The sequence below is a fragment of the Phoenix dactylifera genome, chromosome 1, assembly GCF_051530095.1.
Source record: "Phoenix dactylifera cultivar Ajwa chromosome 1, Ajwa_hap1_PhDact_Kaust_v1.1, whole genome shotgun sequence".
Classification (NCBI taxonomy): Eukaryota; Viridiplantae; Streptophyta; class Magnoliopsida; order Arecales; family Arecaceae; genus Phoenix; species Phoenix dactylifera.
The window spans coordinates 47,000,546-47,017,582 of NC_143190.1; the positions used below are offsets into that span (position 1 = coordinate 47,000,546).

The window sequence follows — 17,037 nt, forward strand, 5'->3', positions numbered from 1 at the left end:
AAGAATTTCAATTTTCATCGGATGGGAAAATAGTTTTTCCACATCCCTCAGGATTTTTTTTCTAAAGTAAAGAAATTTTATTTCCATGAAAATGCTAATTTTTTATCTTTATGAAAACTCCAACCAAATAAGATTTTTTTTTTTGACCATATTATTTTTTTTCTTCTACAAACCAAACGAGTTCTTAAAAAAAAGAATGATACGAACGAAAACACAAACTTTTAAAGTTAGAATAAGCCTACTTTGATAAAAGAAGGGCTCACAAAGGATTTGGCTCTGCTCTAATTAGATGGAGAAAGAAGATCAAAATTAAATATTGTTCTAAAAAAAAAGAGCTAATTATAGAATAATTTTAAATTCATCGTACATCTCAGACTAACTTGCTTACCTCAAAAAAACCGGCAACAACAAAAAAAAGTTGACAAAAAGAGGTATACATGACCAACCCTTGGCTAAGAACATGAGAAAAAGAGATCACTTGAAAACCACCTAAAGGTTGATAAGTGCTACCATCCAGATCGGACGGTAGACTAGTAGAAGAATGGTAATCTATTTATTTAGCATAAGCCCACATTTCATCATAAAGAAAAAAGATTCTCCCCCTCCCTCTCATCATTGCCTTGGAACATCTGGTACCAGAAGCCTATGCCGAACGTGAACTAGTCTCACCATGCGAGATGCCGGGACTAGTTGGAATTTTTAATACGAAGAACATGAACAGGTCTCGGTACATGATATCTTGGGACTAGTTGGAACTCTGGTGCTGGAAAGCTCGCGCAGCAAAGACTAAACCCTATGAGAGATTCTGATAAGGTTGCTCAAAGACCAGCTCCACAATCAATTTCAAGAAACCAAAAAATCTAACAACTTCAATTAGCCTATATGCTTACCAGAAACCATTAAATAATAGTCAAATAGTTATTCAAGGATCCACCATAGAGCAGTATAAAGAACAACGTGCATTACAAAACACCAAAATCTTCCACTGTTGCGGCCATAATGGGCATCAGTAATGGCTGGACTTCCTTGAGCTTCCACTGTAGCACTTCCAATTCTTCCAGTACAAGGCGGAAGCACATACTATTCATTGGCGCCAAGCTGCGGGGCCTTTCTCTCACTTTGAACGTGAAGACATCTCATTTGAACTTGCAACCAGTTCGATCAAAGGGATGAGCATTCTGCACACAAGCAACAATCTGGTATGTCCTGCAAAATACACTCTACATTTAGTCGATCCAAACCTACCATTCCATTTCTTCCTTAATAATTTATATTAGCAACACATGATGTACCTTACAAGCTCGTTCTCTCAAGTGAAAAGAATAGTCGAGTTTAAATGGATCAAAAACCATGACAAAAATGACTTTGATCATCAAAAGAATATCAGCAACCAAATATATAATCAAATATTGGAGAGCCCTCCAAATACAAAATATAAACCCCAACAATTACGTTATAGCATATCTACCATCTGCACACTGATTAAAGCAATTCTTATAAACATTTCGGGTCAGAAAGCCCGTTACATGTTATTATGTCTCAGGCTGAACCAGACATAAAATGCTCTAATGGTCCATATGAAACAATTCAGTCCAAAACAGGTATAGATTGTATCGCGTATAGGTACTCAGCAAATGACTGTTTATGATGTAAGTTAGAAATTGGCTCTCTGGAGTGATATACTATGCATTCACTCCGGCATAGCATGTCTTAATCTGATCTACCATCAAAAATGCTGTACCTGTACTTGCTTCAAGTTGCCTTACGCCTAATTCATCCACAGCTTGAGCACCCTATCCTTTCCACCAGATGCCACCTTTTCACCATCAGGACTCCAATCCACAGCAAAAACCTTGTCAAAATGCAGATGAAAAGAATAGGATAAGGATCAATTTGGAACTTCAGCATTTATCAGATCAATCAGACTTTTTGTAAAAGGAAATACCTCATCTGCATGGCCTGGAAGGTCTTGCTTCAATTTGTGTGTTCTGATATCCCATACCTAGGTAATAAACCACAAGTCGAAACAAAATTATAGCGTAAGTGGAACAAATTATATTAGACCATATTACTACTACATATTCATTTCAGTAGAGTAACAAATGCCTTCAACACAGCGGTTAAGCCCATTGATCTTGAAACAGAAAAGAAACATTCTAAGTGTGAAAGCATAATACAGTGTTGTACAAAATATTCAGCTTCGAAAAAGCTATTAAGTTTGGAGGAAAATGATTCATGAAGAAGCCAGCAATTAAAGAGAGTTCAAAAGATGATATGAAGAACTAATTATAGGTATGTCTGAACTTAGTCTTATATTTTGCCATAACATGAAATAAGCACACAGATTCTTTGTGGAAAGATAATAAAAATTCAAGAATATATCATAATCTGGACAACTGTATTAGGGGCCAAAGCTCCATGCTAAGATACATAAAGCTACCTTTAGCGTGGAATCCTTGCTCCCACTTAGCAGAAGCCTACTGTCAGCTGACCAGCTATGCCAAGAAAGTAGGAAAAATGTTAGCAAATCGGAGAGGAGTATGGAAGGGGCATAAAAATTTTGCAAAACCTGATCTGGTATACAGGCCCAACATGCCCTCGGAAGGATGTGACAAATTTCCCTGTAATTCCATTCCACAACTTGACAGATTTGTCAAAGGATGCACTAGCCAACCACTGCCCATCTGGAGAGAAGTATACGTGGTTTACAAGCTGCAAAATTTAAAAATCATCTGATTTTCAGATATGTTAACAAGAAAATAAATCTAAGAACAAAGCAAGATTATTCACTTGGCAATAGTAAAGGTTTGTTGCCTAGATATCGAACCCCATACCGACCGGTACCATCTTATTACAGTGTCAGTATGCAATATGGTAAGTAAGGTTCAACATATTAAGTGCCGGTACGATATGATACCACATACCGATTCGGTATCGGTATGGTATGGTACCTACCAGTACGGCAAATCTTGATAAATACTCTTAGCAGGCCAATAGCACCAAGAGTAAAATAGAAATCATAAATATTGCAACAGTTCAAGGCAATTTGGGTAAAAATATTGTTTCATTATAAATATAAATCTGACTTTAAATACAGATCTGAAGAAGGTTAAAATTTTTAGAGCGAATCATATATCTAAAATATCTTGTGAAGTAATTGCAAGAACAGGGACTGAAAAAGAATCTTCTTGAATTAAAGAGCTGCATTCAAGAACTTTCAATAGAGATTTTTTGTGTAAGTTTTGTTTTTTTTATTATTATTATTTTCAGTATAAAAGAATGAAATAATGCTAGAATAATTAATAAGGATGAAAAAAAGTGAATCATATAAACCTGTTGATGACCAGTCAGGCGAGCTTTTGGATGCTTACTGATTGCAGGTTCCCAAAGAAACATTGTGAAATCATCAGAACCTGAAACCAGTCTCTCAGGAGCATTACCTTTCATTTTGTTGTATCTTGCAAGAGCTGCCTAAATTAACAGCAAAAAAAAAAAAATGCTCAACTGAATAACAGATGGAAAATATAATGATGAATGCTTATCGATGCATGCTAAACATGATTCTAATTTTTGAAAGTGGGTGAAGCCACCAATATCTAATGGATGATGTAACGATGGTGCACCTAAACAACAGAGAAAATCAAGCAACTAATGTCACCAAGGTTCTCTGTACACGATTACACTAGCCGATACAGCATGTATCATACTGTACAATTAGGGAACAGGTACTAGGCACACCTGCCAACAAACAAATGGTACAGGGTGTACCAGTTGGATATCAGAATAGGTATCAAAACCAGTATGTAAATCTTGATCCCAACATTAGGCTGTATTTGATTGCATATGGCTGAAAGAGAATCTTTAATAGAGCTTGAACAAGAAGAGAGAAAGAAAATTAAGAATCTCTTATTGAGCGGTTACATCAAGAAATGACAAGTGATGCTAATTGTAATGATTGTCATTGTAGTGAATGAGTGATGGTGCAGTGGCATCAATGGGGCAATAATGGTGATGGGTGGTGGAAAAGGTGGCAATAGCAGTGATAATAGCAAGGACAGTGGTGTTAGTGATGATGGTGTTTTTAGTTGTAGTGATAGCAATGGTACTAGAAATGATGTTGACGACCTTATATAGCCGTGACACTTTAGACAAACAAATTCCTCATTGCCATTGAGTTTATTATCTCCTGAAATTTGAAAAAAGAAATTTCAGCATGCATGAGATAATAATTTATTTATTTTTTTGCCAAAGTTCAGCATGTGGTACAATATCATGCCTCAACTTTTCCCAGTATATTTTTCCTTTCTATATTCTTCACACAACCAAGTGAAGTAAGCTTATAGTTTCTTTTCCCCATTCTTTACAGCCAAGGATAAATTAAGTCACAAGATAGAGAAGGAGAATTATCATCTGTCCAAAGTAAAAATAATGTGACTAGAGGATATCACAAGAAAGGCCGTGGACCGCCAAGAAAGAGGGAAAATGTTGACCAAGATCGACATGCCAAGTAATTAATACTTCCTTACTAGATCTATTCACATCTCCCCTCATTGTCCAAAACTTCTACAAGAAGAATTGCTTCCCTAATATCCTTTGCTTTGATCTGATACTTTGGGGCTCCTTCCATCCCTAATATCTATTCAAACTTTGTTTAAGCTTCACTCCCCTTCTGCATTTGTTAATTTGTATTCCCTTTTGAAATCAGCAACTACAAGCATCTTTTTTTGCAGGAATGTTTTAATGATCTATCTTATTGATCTGTTGCCTATGACTGCCTTGATCATACTACAAGTACAGGCCCTACAGGGCATTCCATTTGCTGCTTTAAGAAACATAGATTTAGCAAATGTTAATTTAAAATGAATGATGAATTCGACTATACAAGAGTGTGGTGTTCAACATTCTTCAATTACAAATTTCAAAATAAATTAACAATGTGTTAGAAAAATATCAGAATTAAGACAGAGTACCTCCTTCATTTCCTCAGGTGAATAATATGTTTTTCCTGTATGATCAAATGCCCCAGCCCGGAGAGTATATTCGGTGCTCAAGGCAAGGGAATTTACCCAATGTCCATGCCCCTGAATCCACCATTCAATAGGTAAGAACGTAATGCTAAATTCATAAATGAGGCAGTATACATTTATAATTTAAACTACACCAGTGATGTTTGACACTGGGTAATCAGACAAAGCACAGAAATACCTATGTCAGATAACAAATGCAAAACCAGGAGCCACTAGCCAAGTACTTAGTTTAGCATTATAAGTATTAAACAGCAAAGTGACATGGAAAGATTTCATCTATTTTTATTTATAAATTCTCTAAAAATGCTCATGTTATCAACAAGGTTTGAATAGCAAGCAGAATAATGCCGAATAATGTCATTAAACAATTGGAATACTAAATTGAAAAATATTTGAAATCCAGCAAGATGGCAATGCCCATGGCAATTCATTGCTGCAAATGAAATGAATCGGCAACTAGTATTTATCCATTATGAGCACAAGTATGAAGACATTACCTTCAATTCACGTATCAACTTTCCCTGAGAAGTTTCCCAAACTTTGATTGTGCAATCCTGAGAGCTGCACAAGTTACACTGGATATTTCAGAAACTCTACTTTGTAGACCAACCAAGCTCATATAAAGTTTCCTCTATAAGTTAATCTAAAAAACTGGTCTAATTTATTCAAGAAACAAAGATAAAGATTGGGGGAGTGGGACCAATATCTGTGTAAAACCAACTAAAACTGAAAACTGAAAGGTACATATAAAAGGATCTATAGAGCATTTATATATACTAGAGCATAATTTAACCCTTCTACTCTTGCCATGTCCATGGAGACAAGATATGAAAAATCCAACAACTTTATTTAGGTGTTTTGAAAACAATTATTTAACATGGGAATGTCGGAAAGACATTCTCTGTAGAATCTATCAAATGATTTAATATTAATTTTTCCTGCAACTTCTCTAATGGTGAAAGAACTATGAATCAGATGGAATGCATTACAAAGAAAAGTAAAATAAAGCATTGCAAAGAAAAAAATAAAATTATAAACTAAATAGCTAAAGCACTATAAGCTATGAATTTGTAGTGTGAAATTGCCAAATTGGCAATCTTGAAATCTTTACAGGCTTTTCGAAACCATAGAAATATAATCTACAATCTCTGGAGAGTCTATGCTAATCAAGATATTACCTTGTGTATATCATCCCATCACCACCCCATTTTACACAGGTCACTGCCAGAGTATGACCAGTAAGGCAAATAAGACATTTCCTCAAAGAAATATCCCAAATACGTGCATCCCCATCCTTACTGGAACTCACAAAACGGCGACAAGGAGCTTGCAGGTGTACAGGCTCCCAAGATATACCAGTAATCCACTTCTTGTGGCCCTAAAATGTGATAAAGAAACAGATAGGTATCAGAAACATTGTTTAAAAAATATGTCATCAATAAGTAAAGAAGAAAAGCATGCTAAAAATGCCAATAATCCTGACCTATATCCACAAAAATGTTGGCATCAGAAAACAAGCAAGGCGGAAAGAGAAACTGATTCCACTTGATCAGACTTAACAGGGGAAATCATCACTTGGGATGAGTTCAAAAAATAGACAAAACTCAAACTGATTTCAAGTAATAATAAAAAAAGGAGGCTCAGTGCACAAGGCTCCCGCCACTGCCAAGTCTAGGGCGGATTAGATGTATGCAGCTTTACCCCCACATACAAAAACATTGTTTCCATGTTTTGAACCCATCACACCTATGTCACCATGAAAAAATCTTACCTTTTTGCCAACGCTCACCCTCTTTCAAACTGATTTCAAGTAATATATAAAAATAAACAAATACTAAGTGAAAGTTGGACCAACAGTTTCTAAGAAATTGTATGAAAAAATTTCAGAACAGAAATTTATTATACAAACACAGGGAGGAACTTTTTCAACTGCATAGGAGTTCTAATCAGTGGAATGAAGGGATAATGAATGTGATAGTAACTCTTCTGCAACGAACAGAAAAATACTTTGATTTAGAATCATTCCGATTGAAGATCTATATGGTGAATTGGTAGTGTACCATTTTACCCTACCATCCTAGCATTATATGGTTTGAGATCTCAAGCAGAAGTAGTAAGATCCAAACCTCTGGTCCCTTTTTCAAATAAAAAATTAAAACCAATTTGCTTGCAAATCTTGAACCAAAGAAAACATAAAATCCCTCCAACGATGACAGAAAATAAAATGAAAACAAATATAAGAGACAAGGAATGAGTAGAATGTAAAGATATGACTAAGAGTAAGTAGAAATGAGAAAGGGGGATTACAGTCAATGTATCAGTTCAATGCTTCCTTTTTTCTAACTAAATAACTAGGAAAACCACTACATGACTGGTCAAATGGCTAAAATGCTCCTATAACTGGCTGACCCTTTAGATACAATTTAATGAGTAACAGACCAAACATGAGACAACAAATAATTATCAGTCCAATTACATGTTAAAAGATTTTATGGAGCAATATAAAGAAATTAATGTAATCATAGAGCAATAATGCCTACGATCCCCTTAAATTTGGTGCAAAAAAGCCTCACATGCTAAGCTAAGAGCATGTTACTCTAACATCTTGCATGCTAAGCTTAGAGAACTATGATGGCCGAACTTTACACAAGAAGTTGCAATCTACTTAGTCTACCTGCATTTCTGATAAAAATAAAACCCTTCTTTCATATGTTCCGCTCTCTCGTTAAGCATTTACCTATCAGCAATGAATATTGCAGTCCGATATTCATAAATTACTTTAGAGGTTACTAAATCCAGAGTCTTAAAACCACAACACTTTACAAGTAACGTGGGCCACCCCCTTTTGCATTCAGATATGCCATGAGATTATACCTTCATACTTCTGTACAGAACAAAGATTGCATCGATAAATCTTCGGTCTAATGGAGATTAAACCTATGAGTACCTCTCAATATCGAGACAAACAATTAGAAGTATGCAGACAGTCGACAAGTTAAGAATGACCATACAGACTTACAATAAGTGGACCACCAGACTGCTTCCCAGTTTGCGGGTCCCATGTTAAAAGTTCTCCAGCCTTGCTACCACTCACAAGATGCTTACCATCTGGCGACCATGCAATAGAGAGCACCCAATTTTTATGGCCTAAGGAAAATAAAATAAGATAGTGTTAGGACAATTTGGAATTCAGTAACAACTGAAGATCAAAACAACATGTATCTACGTTACTTTAGGTTTCCTATGAATACACTTTAGTAAAACTTAAATGAATAAAGGACCTTAATATCCGCGAGAAGAAATTTCTTTACGGCAATTGCCAGCGGTGAGTGTAAATGTGTATCCTTTGAATGAATTATAAAAGCTTCTATGATAACAACCTAAGAGAATTAAAACATATAATTAGTTAATTGGTGTTCAATAATGAAAAATAATATATTTCTTCAATGAATGGCTATGATTTGAATAGCAGTTGAAGAAGAAACACTAAGGGGGCGTTTGGTAACCCCAAGAGGATCACCACGGTGATCTAAGATCCCTGGTGATCCAAATGCTGGGGTAATTTGATCCCCAGTGATCCAAGATCAATGTGTTTGGCAGGCCATAGTCCAGTGATTAAAAATCTGCGGATATCTATGAGTAACTTGTTCGGTATGGTAGAGGGATCCAAGATCACCGACCATATAATACCACAAATACCCCTGATATATCTTAGATGGATTTTTTTATGTATTTTTAATTCTCATGAATCAAAAATGTAAGTCAATATGCTAATTCCTATAATAGCTTCATAATTTTGTCACATATTCTACTTTTAGTAACCCTTATCATATATTTATTAATCATATAAAATATATTATAATAAAATATTAATATGTTTATCAATATATTAATTATTAATATATTCTATAAAAATATATTTATTACTTCTATAAATTATTAATCTTATAAAAATATGTTATTTTTCATTATAGAATTAATTTTTTTATTTATACTTATAATAGATTTTTTAATACTAATAATTATTTTGATTAGAAAAATAAGGTAAATAGGAGTAATATATTAAATATTTTTATTATATAAATATAAAATATAATAATATATTTCTACTATAATTTAAAATTATCCTTCAATAATAATAGGATAATAATATGATTAGTAATATATTATAATATAATATATATATCATTAATATAATATATAATATCAACACAATATTATATATAATATATATTGATGGTATATTGATATATCAATTTTTCTGCTAAATTGCAGGGTATTTTTGTCTTTAATTTTCAACCTAGGATCACTGCCCTGGGGTGATCTTGAATTTCCGACCTCAAGGACGGGTATCCCATCACCGAGTTGGGCAGTGATTTGAGGAGTGGAGGTGATTTAGGATCACCGCCACGTAGGATCACCGTGGTGCAACCAAACGCGGTGATCTCATCACCTCCACCCACATCATCCTTGATCCTGGGACGATCACCCCATACCAAACACCCCCTAAGTGTGATTAAGCAATATTGATATCAAAATAGTTTTTCTTGCATTGAAAATGAGTGGTATACAAAATCCAGGTGCTCAGGTTGACATACCAACATGAAAACCAGAACCTAATGTACATGCTGGCTCTAGCTATGTGTGCACTTTGATGTTTGGACGAAAAATCTATTCTATGACCTAAACAAAGAGAAGCCGGGTAAACATTGACAAGGTGCTGTTAGCTTCATTTATAAGGGAACTGACAGGACACTTAAACCTAAAAAATGTTCATGAAGAATTTGCTAGGACAACAGTATACAAAGCCTTGGTAATTTACTACAAAAATAAAATGATACCCTCCATACAATTCATAAGAAAATGAGCAGATGCACAGATAAATTTAAACAAAAACTAACAAGAAAGGAAGAAGGAAATTGAAAGTTAGTATTCAAAATTATAGATTTTCTGAATGTAAAAATGCATATACATAAAAGGTATTAAGTTTCAACCGAAATTGATCCCTTTAGGGCCAAAACTGAACAGTTTGAGCTGGAACTAAGCTGAAACTAACCCCAGAAACTAAGTTGCAATCAATTTCAGCATTTTCAGTTGGTCTTGGCCAAAATTCACCAGTTTCAGTGATTCAGTCTACCATCAGTGTCTTAGACCAACTTAACCACTGGATAATCCTAACCTGGATGTTATGTTTACTTAATATTTTGGTATTTAGTATCATTTTTATGTCATTTTTTTAACTTCTTCAGGTGCACTTCAATGTTGTAAAATCCAAACAGGCCTATCAGGCTGCATTAGTACCAGGAAGAACCTAGCCAAACCTAATCCGCCACCCTGGCCACCCCCAACACGATTTTGATCAATTTTGGTATTTTTCATTGGTTTTGGTTGAAACTAATAAGTTTCAGTCCTGCTTCATGGTTTAGGCTAGTTTGGCCACTGACTAAAGTGACCATGGATGCTATGTTTACTCAATATTTTGGGATTTAGAATCACGTTAAGGTTGTTTCATCATTTCTATAAGTATATTTTAATGTTTTAAAACCTAAACAGGTCGACTAGGTGACTCACCAAACAAGAAGATAAAATTTTGGAAAAACATTCATCCTATTGTCCCAAGCAGTTCAGCCATTTGAGTGGCCTAGGTCAAATCAGTGTTAACCTGTTCAAGTCACAACATAAAGGATTAGGAAACAAAACATAAAAATTAAAAAGAAATGAAAGAGAAAGTTAACTTAGGATCCAATGCCTTCTCGAGTCCCAGCCCTAGAAAGAACACATCCTGGATCTCCCTTCTTCCTCGCCTTTAACCAATAACCATGATCACAAGCTGCTGAGAGGAGCAAGAAGCACCCATTACTCCTCTCTCTCTTAGTCGTGTGGCCAACAAGGAATCCACCTGTCATTCTCACTTGGTGGGGCCCCTCAACCTCAAAGCAGAAGTTCCAGGCCTTGCAAGCTACTAAATCCATCACTCATCCCTGGATCTCCCACTGCTGATATATATTCTCTCTCTCAATGGAAAAAGCTAGCAGGTGGTGGCCAATAGAGGCAGAAGAAAAGATGCACGACCAAATTTCCCCATTGGAGGCGGTGGAAAAAATCTGCTTTCTGGAAGGACTAAGAGGATTTTTTCCTTTTGTTTTTTCCTTTTTCCTTTTTTTTCTGTGGGGAGGGGAGGGGAGGCTGGAGTTCGTTTGGATTAGTTGATATTCATACCTCGGGATTGCTTTAAGGCTTCCGTCTACTATAATTGCGGATTCATGGATTTGTTAGAAAGTTGATCTCTATATTCAAGAATCACTTAAGAAAAAGCCTTTGAATTTCTGGAATCCTATCAGCTACCAGTTTTAGATTGGGATAGGACAGGCTACTATTTGTAGATTAAAGAAGGGAGATAAAAAGACTAAGAATAGCAAGAAGAACTTGCAGAACTAGTCCAGACTAAGGTTCTGGTTTGAGATTGAGTCCTTGTAGTTCCTTGGTTTCTAACTGAGCTCGGCCCACACTAAGGTATTGCCATGATTGATTGGTGAAGGCCCAAATTTAAGCTGTCATACCTTATCTGAACATGATAAATACTGTAAGGAAAAAACTGCAGAGTTTAAGGGGCATCACTAGTCCATTGCAAAAGTAGAAGCCAAGGTTTGGATTGTGTTATGAAACAGGTCTGAGGACAACAGATATTACAAGCTACAGATAAAGCTACATGAGTTACTAAGAATTATAGAAGGCAAGCCTCCTGGTCAGCATTTGCATTGACAAAGAACAATGAGAAGAGTTTAGCATTTAATTGAACAATAACAAACAGGAAAAGAAAAAAGTTACCCAAAAATTATAGTACATTCTATACAACATGCATAAATTAAAACAATTAAATATGCCACAGCTTCAAGAAAAAAATAAGAGCACTCACAGGGGAAAAACTAGTAAGGCAACATACCATAGCACAAAGAAAAATATCATTAAAGAAATGATCACCTGAGCATGTGAACAGTGGAGTCTGTGTATTGAGGTCCCATAATCGTACAGTGGTGTCACCAGAACCACTGGCTAAATTACGTCCATCAGGACTGAAGGCAACAGATAGCACAGCTTCTGTATGACCTGCAAATGCAGGAAAGTAAAACAAAGTTGCTACTGCTTTGAAAGCACAGTATTAAAAAAATGGTTTAAGTGAAGCAAACATAGAATCCAAATACTTAGAACTAATCAAATAGTACACCAATGTGATAAAGGTTTGGAAGAAAAGGAATCACATTCTGGTGAAAATGAAATCAATTTCAGATCAGTACTTGGAAGCAAGCAATTGCATGGAGGCTGCAGAAATATTCAGCAAATCATAATCCCTTTTTTTGTGAGGGAATCTATGCCCAATGAAGTATATTAAGCAAATCATAATCATTATAAGCAAGGTTTTAAGTCCCGTGGGATGGGGCCGTCTTGGTTATCCCATAAAATGGAATGCACCGCCATCCCGACACTTGGGATAGGGGATGTTCCAACCCGTGCCAATCGGGATGTTGGGACAATGGTGGGACGGTCTTGTCCCGACGCTTAGGATGGTACCCCATCCTGGTGTTCTGCGGGACATCCCGCCAAGACTTGAGTCCTTGAATTTTTTATGTAGCAGGTGAACATATAATAGTTTTGCACCAAAAAAAATGAAGTTAAAAAATTTTTGCTTTACAATGAGGAAACATGATCAACCTATTGACTTCTGTCATAAATAATACCATGGCAAATCAAGAGACAGGTTAGGAAGCTACATGAAACAATTATCCGACAAAATGCCTGAAATTGAGTCTAAAAGGAAACTATCCATTAAGAAATACAAATTCTATATCTAGGGCGCACCAACCACTTGACTCCAAGACTCCAAAAGCTTAAGTTGATAGTGAATGGGTTAAAAATGTATATCATGTTTAACACCCTTATGTGCAGCCCTGATCAACCTAACTAGCAATTTTTTATATTCTCCATCGACAAGCCAGGTAAAAAATGCAGATGTTCTATACTGGCATTGCATTGGTTTTATAGTTGCTAACATTTAAAGCTAGGAAATTTCTGGCTAAAAAGTAAATATGCAAATTCAAGTACAGATAATAATTTGTCTTATAAAAATCTAAAACACTTAATGCCTTTCTGTATTCTCGCTCAAAATGTCAGGACAAAAAGTACTGATTTATATCCATGCATATAACATCACTTTTAGAGAAACATTTATGAGTCTTAAACTTACATTTCATTCACAATCACTATAACTTAAAGATAGAAAATGCTTAGACTGAAAGATTAACAGGCAAACAGAGGTACCAGCAATTGTTGCAGAGCAACGGTTGACTGGACGGATTCGAAAAATAGCTTGTGGTTGGTAGACTATGCGTATAACCTTCTCCACCGAAACTGCAGAACTCAAACATACAAAATCAGCAAATAAGTAGCAAATGATCACATTAATGTACAAAGCTTTCATCCGAAAAAATAGTATGAAAACAAGTCTCTCCATATAAATGCTATATAAACAGCAGCACACCTTTGTTCTTCTGCAAGTAAGTCCCTAGCTGAACAACAAGCTCCTGGTCTGATATGTAAAATGCATAAGGCAACTTCTCCTCCTGAAAGAAACAAAAGAAGAAAAATTTGAGTATCTTTTTAAGGACCGGAATTAACCAATTACGGATGGAAAGTTTGAATTAGCGGGAAGCAAAAAAAATGCATTCTTGTAAAAAAAATTATTTTCTTTAAAATCTGAATTCTAGAGAAGCAAAAGATAAAAAAGCAGATGATGGTCAAGATTACATTGTTAAGAAGCTTGTTGACGATTTCCTGGAGCTGAGGTGGACCAGCATTTTGCGGGAGATAGAGTGGAGCACCAAGTGGCTCTCCTTCAGGATTTGTCAGCAGACACATCACGGTGTTATTGCTATTCATCTCCCTCCCTTCATCCATTGCCGCCATCTGACCAACAAGTATTTGACATAATTTAATCGCAACCTCTAAAACAGCACCATTCCAATAGTTGAATCTCGATATAAAACTAAAATGATTTCTAACAAACATATAGAAAAGAACAGAGTTTTACTCATTGAACTAAGACGATGAAGCATAAGTAATTATAAAAGGCCAAACTAAAGTAGAATAGAAAAATCACAAAAAGTCGTTCTAATCCAAGCTAAGCTAACTTTTTGGATTAAAAGAACATTCCAGTTTGGGTGGATTCATTTGGTCCGAGACGGAAACCAAAAACCCTAATGGTTAAAACCCTAACTTTGCTTTGTAAATAGACGGAGGAGACTATCTCTGATGACTATTACTACTGATGGGATTGGGGAAAGTAGATTAAAAAACCTGTTATGATTTTAGTTTCCTCGTCCAAAAGATAGTGCGAAGTATCAACGAGAGAGAGCGGGGCGGGAATTTGGCGGATTCTGATGAGAGAGCAACGAAGATAAAAAATGAAGAGGCACGGGGCGGTTGGTAGGTAGAGCTGATCAAAACCCGGACCGGGCCGGGCTCTACAGCAGAAATTAGGCTCGATGGCTATGCCCAGGCCCGGCCCGACCCGACTGTCGGGCTTAAATTTTTGTCCAGGCCCGACCCAACTTTATAAATCTGGTCCCAGGCCCGACCCAACAGGCCCGACCCAACAGGCCCGACCCGACATGCCCGATTTTTTTTTTTTTTTTGGAATCTAAAAATGGGCCAAAATGGCCCAACAGCTTAATGAGCTCTCTAAAACTGGATATATTTTTCTATCTTTATTTTGTTTCTCCAATGGTTAATTGGTTAATGTTAAGAATATAACTAGCCTATTTTAAATAGATAGTATTGGTGGAAGTTTCAAACTTTGGAATTTGGAAATATCTACAAACATTAAAAAAAAAAATTGCAGCTTCAAGCTAATAGAAAGAAACTAAAATGTATGAAACACTGTTGTCCAGCTGAAAATTACAACCCAACAATAAAAACTACAAACTTAAACAACTACATATTTAGATAAAATACAAATTACATTGTTCCATTAACATTATAACAAACATGCATCTTTGTACATTCAAAAGTAAATGTAATCATAATTAGTTGTATAATTAGTTGTATAATTCCATCTCTTCCTCGTCATCTTCATCCTCACTAGATTCTTCCATCCTCGTACTCATTATCCGTCACAGGAATAGGTGAACTTTCGCTTGCCATTGACATAAGCCTATCAAAAAATTATACAACTAATTATACAAAAATTTCAGTTCATAAAAATTATCCTATCAACAAACCATCCCTTCATTACTTGGGATAGTAGTATTTATCATAATAAAAATAAAGCCCCATCCAACCCAAAAAAAAAAAAGGATCAGGATTCGGGAGCCCATCTCAGGGGAGAAGAAGCCGAGAGGAGAAAATTAAAAGAATCTCCACCCTCCAAGAAGTCCACCTCCAATCCCCCGATCTTTCTTCCTGATGGCCCAGCTGGAACAGGAGCAATGTGAGGGAAGGAAAACCAAGACCAAAACCAAAAAAGAGAAGGGATGAAAGATCACTCCGGAAGTCCATCTCCAATCCCTCCTCAGACGTGTGTATCAAGCCAACCAAATCCCTCCACCCTCTTTCTCTCCAGTCTCCAGTCTCCAGTCTCCACCCAAAACAAAACTACTGTCCCCAACTTCCCAAGTTCAGACGTGTGTATCAAGCCAACCAAATCCTTCTCCAAGCTCCCTTCCATCAAGGGGGAAGACTCGTAGCCACCTCCCTCTCCCCCCCCCCCCACCTCTCTCTCTCTCTCTCTCTCTCTCTCTCTCTCTCTCTCTCTCTCTCTTCCATCCTGGCTCGAAGCTCCGGAGTCCGGACTTTACTTCCGAGTTCCGAGCTCTCTCTCTCCCCACCACCTCTCTCTCTCTCTCTCTCTTCCATCCGGGCTCGAAGCTATATGGGGCTTTACTTCCGAGCTTGGGCAAAATCCATCCGGGATCGAGCTCGAAGAGGAGGAGGAGGAGGAGAAAAATCTTACCGGTGACTGTGAGTCGGTGACCGGAGCCGCGGAGGTTGCCGTCCGGGGGAGAAGGACGCGAAGAGCCGCCGGTCGGTCGTTGAAGAGGCGACGGCACGGCTACAGGGAAACCGGCGGAAAATCGGAAATGGGAGCGGCTATCAGGCTCTGAGCGAGGGAACGCCGCGGGGGGGGGGGGGGGGGGGGGGGGCGGGGGGGGGGGAGGGGGTGTTGCGGGCGGCGGCTATCGGGCTGTCTGCGAGGGAAGGGGGGGTGGTTTAGGAATTTAGGGTTTCTCAAATTTTTTTAATATATTATATCAGTGTTTTATAGCCGGGCCGGGCCGAGCCGGGCCATTTTTTAATGTATCCAGGCTCGGCCCGATTTTTTGGTCGGGCCGCTTTTCCTGCCTAGGCCCGACCAATGGGTCCTTTTTTAATGTCCAAGCCCGAAAAATTTCGGACCGGGCTGGGCGGGCTAGAAGGCCCGTGATCATCTCTATTAGTAGGAGAAGAAATGCAAAAGGGACGGCGCGAGTGCGCAATCGGACCTAGACGTCAGCCAAGCCGGCCTGCATGCGGCTTGGGCTGGGTTGGGTTCGGGTCACCTCTGGTCATACGGGTGGTCACCATTGGATGGCCAAATAATCAAGTTAGGTCGAGTCAGATACGGGTTTGATCATATACGGATAGGTTACACGTGGTTGTATCAAAAATTCCAAATCTGAATCTGACTTATTTATTGAACATGTTAGGATTTGAAACTTGAAGGTGTTGTGCTTAATAAATAGGTAACTCAACTTGTAACAACCCAGGATCTCACCCAAAATGGCTAGCCGGAAGGTATTATTTGGGTTAGGAATTTAGGGTTTCTCAAATTTTTTTAATATATTATATCAGTGTTTTATAGCCGGGCCGGGCCGGGCCGGGCCGAGCCGGGCTATTTTTTAATGTATCCAGGCTTGGCCCGATTTTTTGGTCGGGCCGCTTTTCCTGCCTAGGCCCGACCAATGGGTCCTTTTTTAAT

General features: G+C 37.3%; 1 protein-coding gene across 2 annotated transcripts; it reads right to left on the bottom strand.

The window, feature by feature from the left end:
• Positions 1 to 841: 841 nt before the first annotated feature.
• LOC103705641 (WD-40 repeat family protein / notchless protein) lies at positions 842 to 16,309 on the bottom strand. Of its 2 annotated transcripts, none has more exons than XM_039125664.3 (15): positions 16,033 to 16,309; positions 13,830 to 13,988; positions 13,564 to 13,645; positions 13,344 to 13,433; positions 12,009 to 12,134; positions 8,047 to 8,174; positions 6,206 to 6,405; positions 5,525 to 5,588; positions 4,971 to 5,081; positions 3,334 to 3,471; positions 2,570 to 2,712; positions 2,441 to 2,495; positions 1,946 to 2,002; positions 1,742 to 1,852; positions 842 to 1,206 (listed from the first exon to the last, which is right to left on the bottom strand). In XM_039125664.3, exons 2-14 carry the CDS (start codon positions 13,986 to 13,988, stop codon positions 1,769 to 1,771), a joined length of 1,437 nt encoding a protein of 478 aa, XP_038981592.1. In that variant the 5' UTR covers positions 16,033 to 16,309; the 3' UTR covers positions 842 to 1,206; positions 1,742 to 1,768. The 2 variants fall into 2 exon arrangements, with proteins under 2 accessions (XP_038981592.1, XP_088560071.1); XM_088703945.2 differs by having other exon boundaries at positions 13,830 to 15,234; positions 16,033 to 16,257.
• Positions 16,310 to 17,037: the final 728 nt, after the last annotated feature.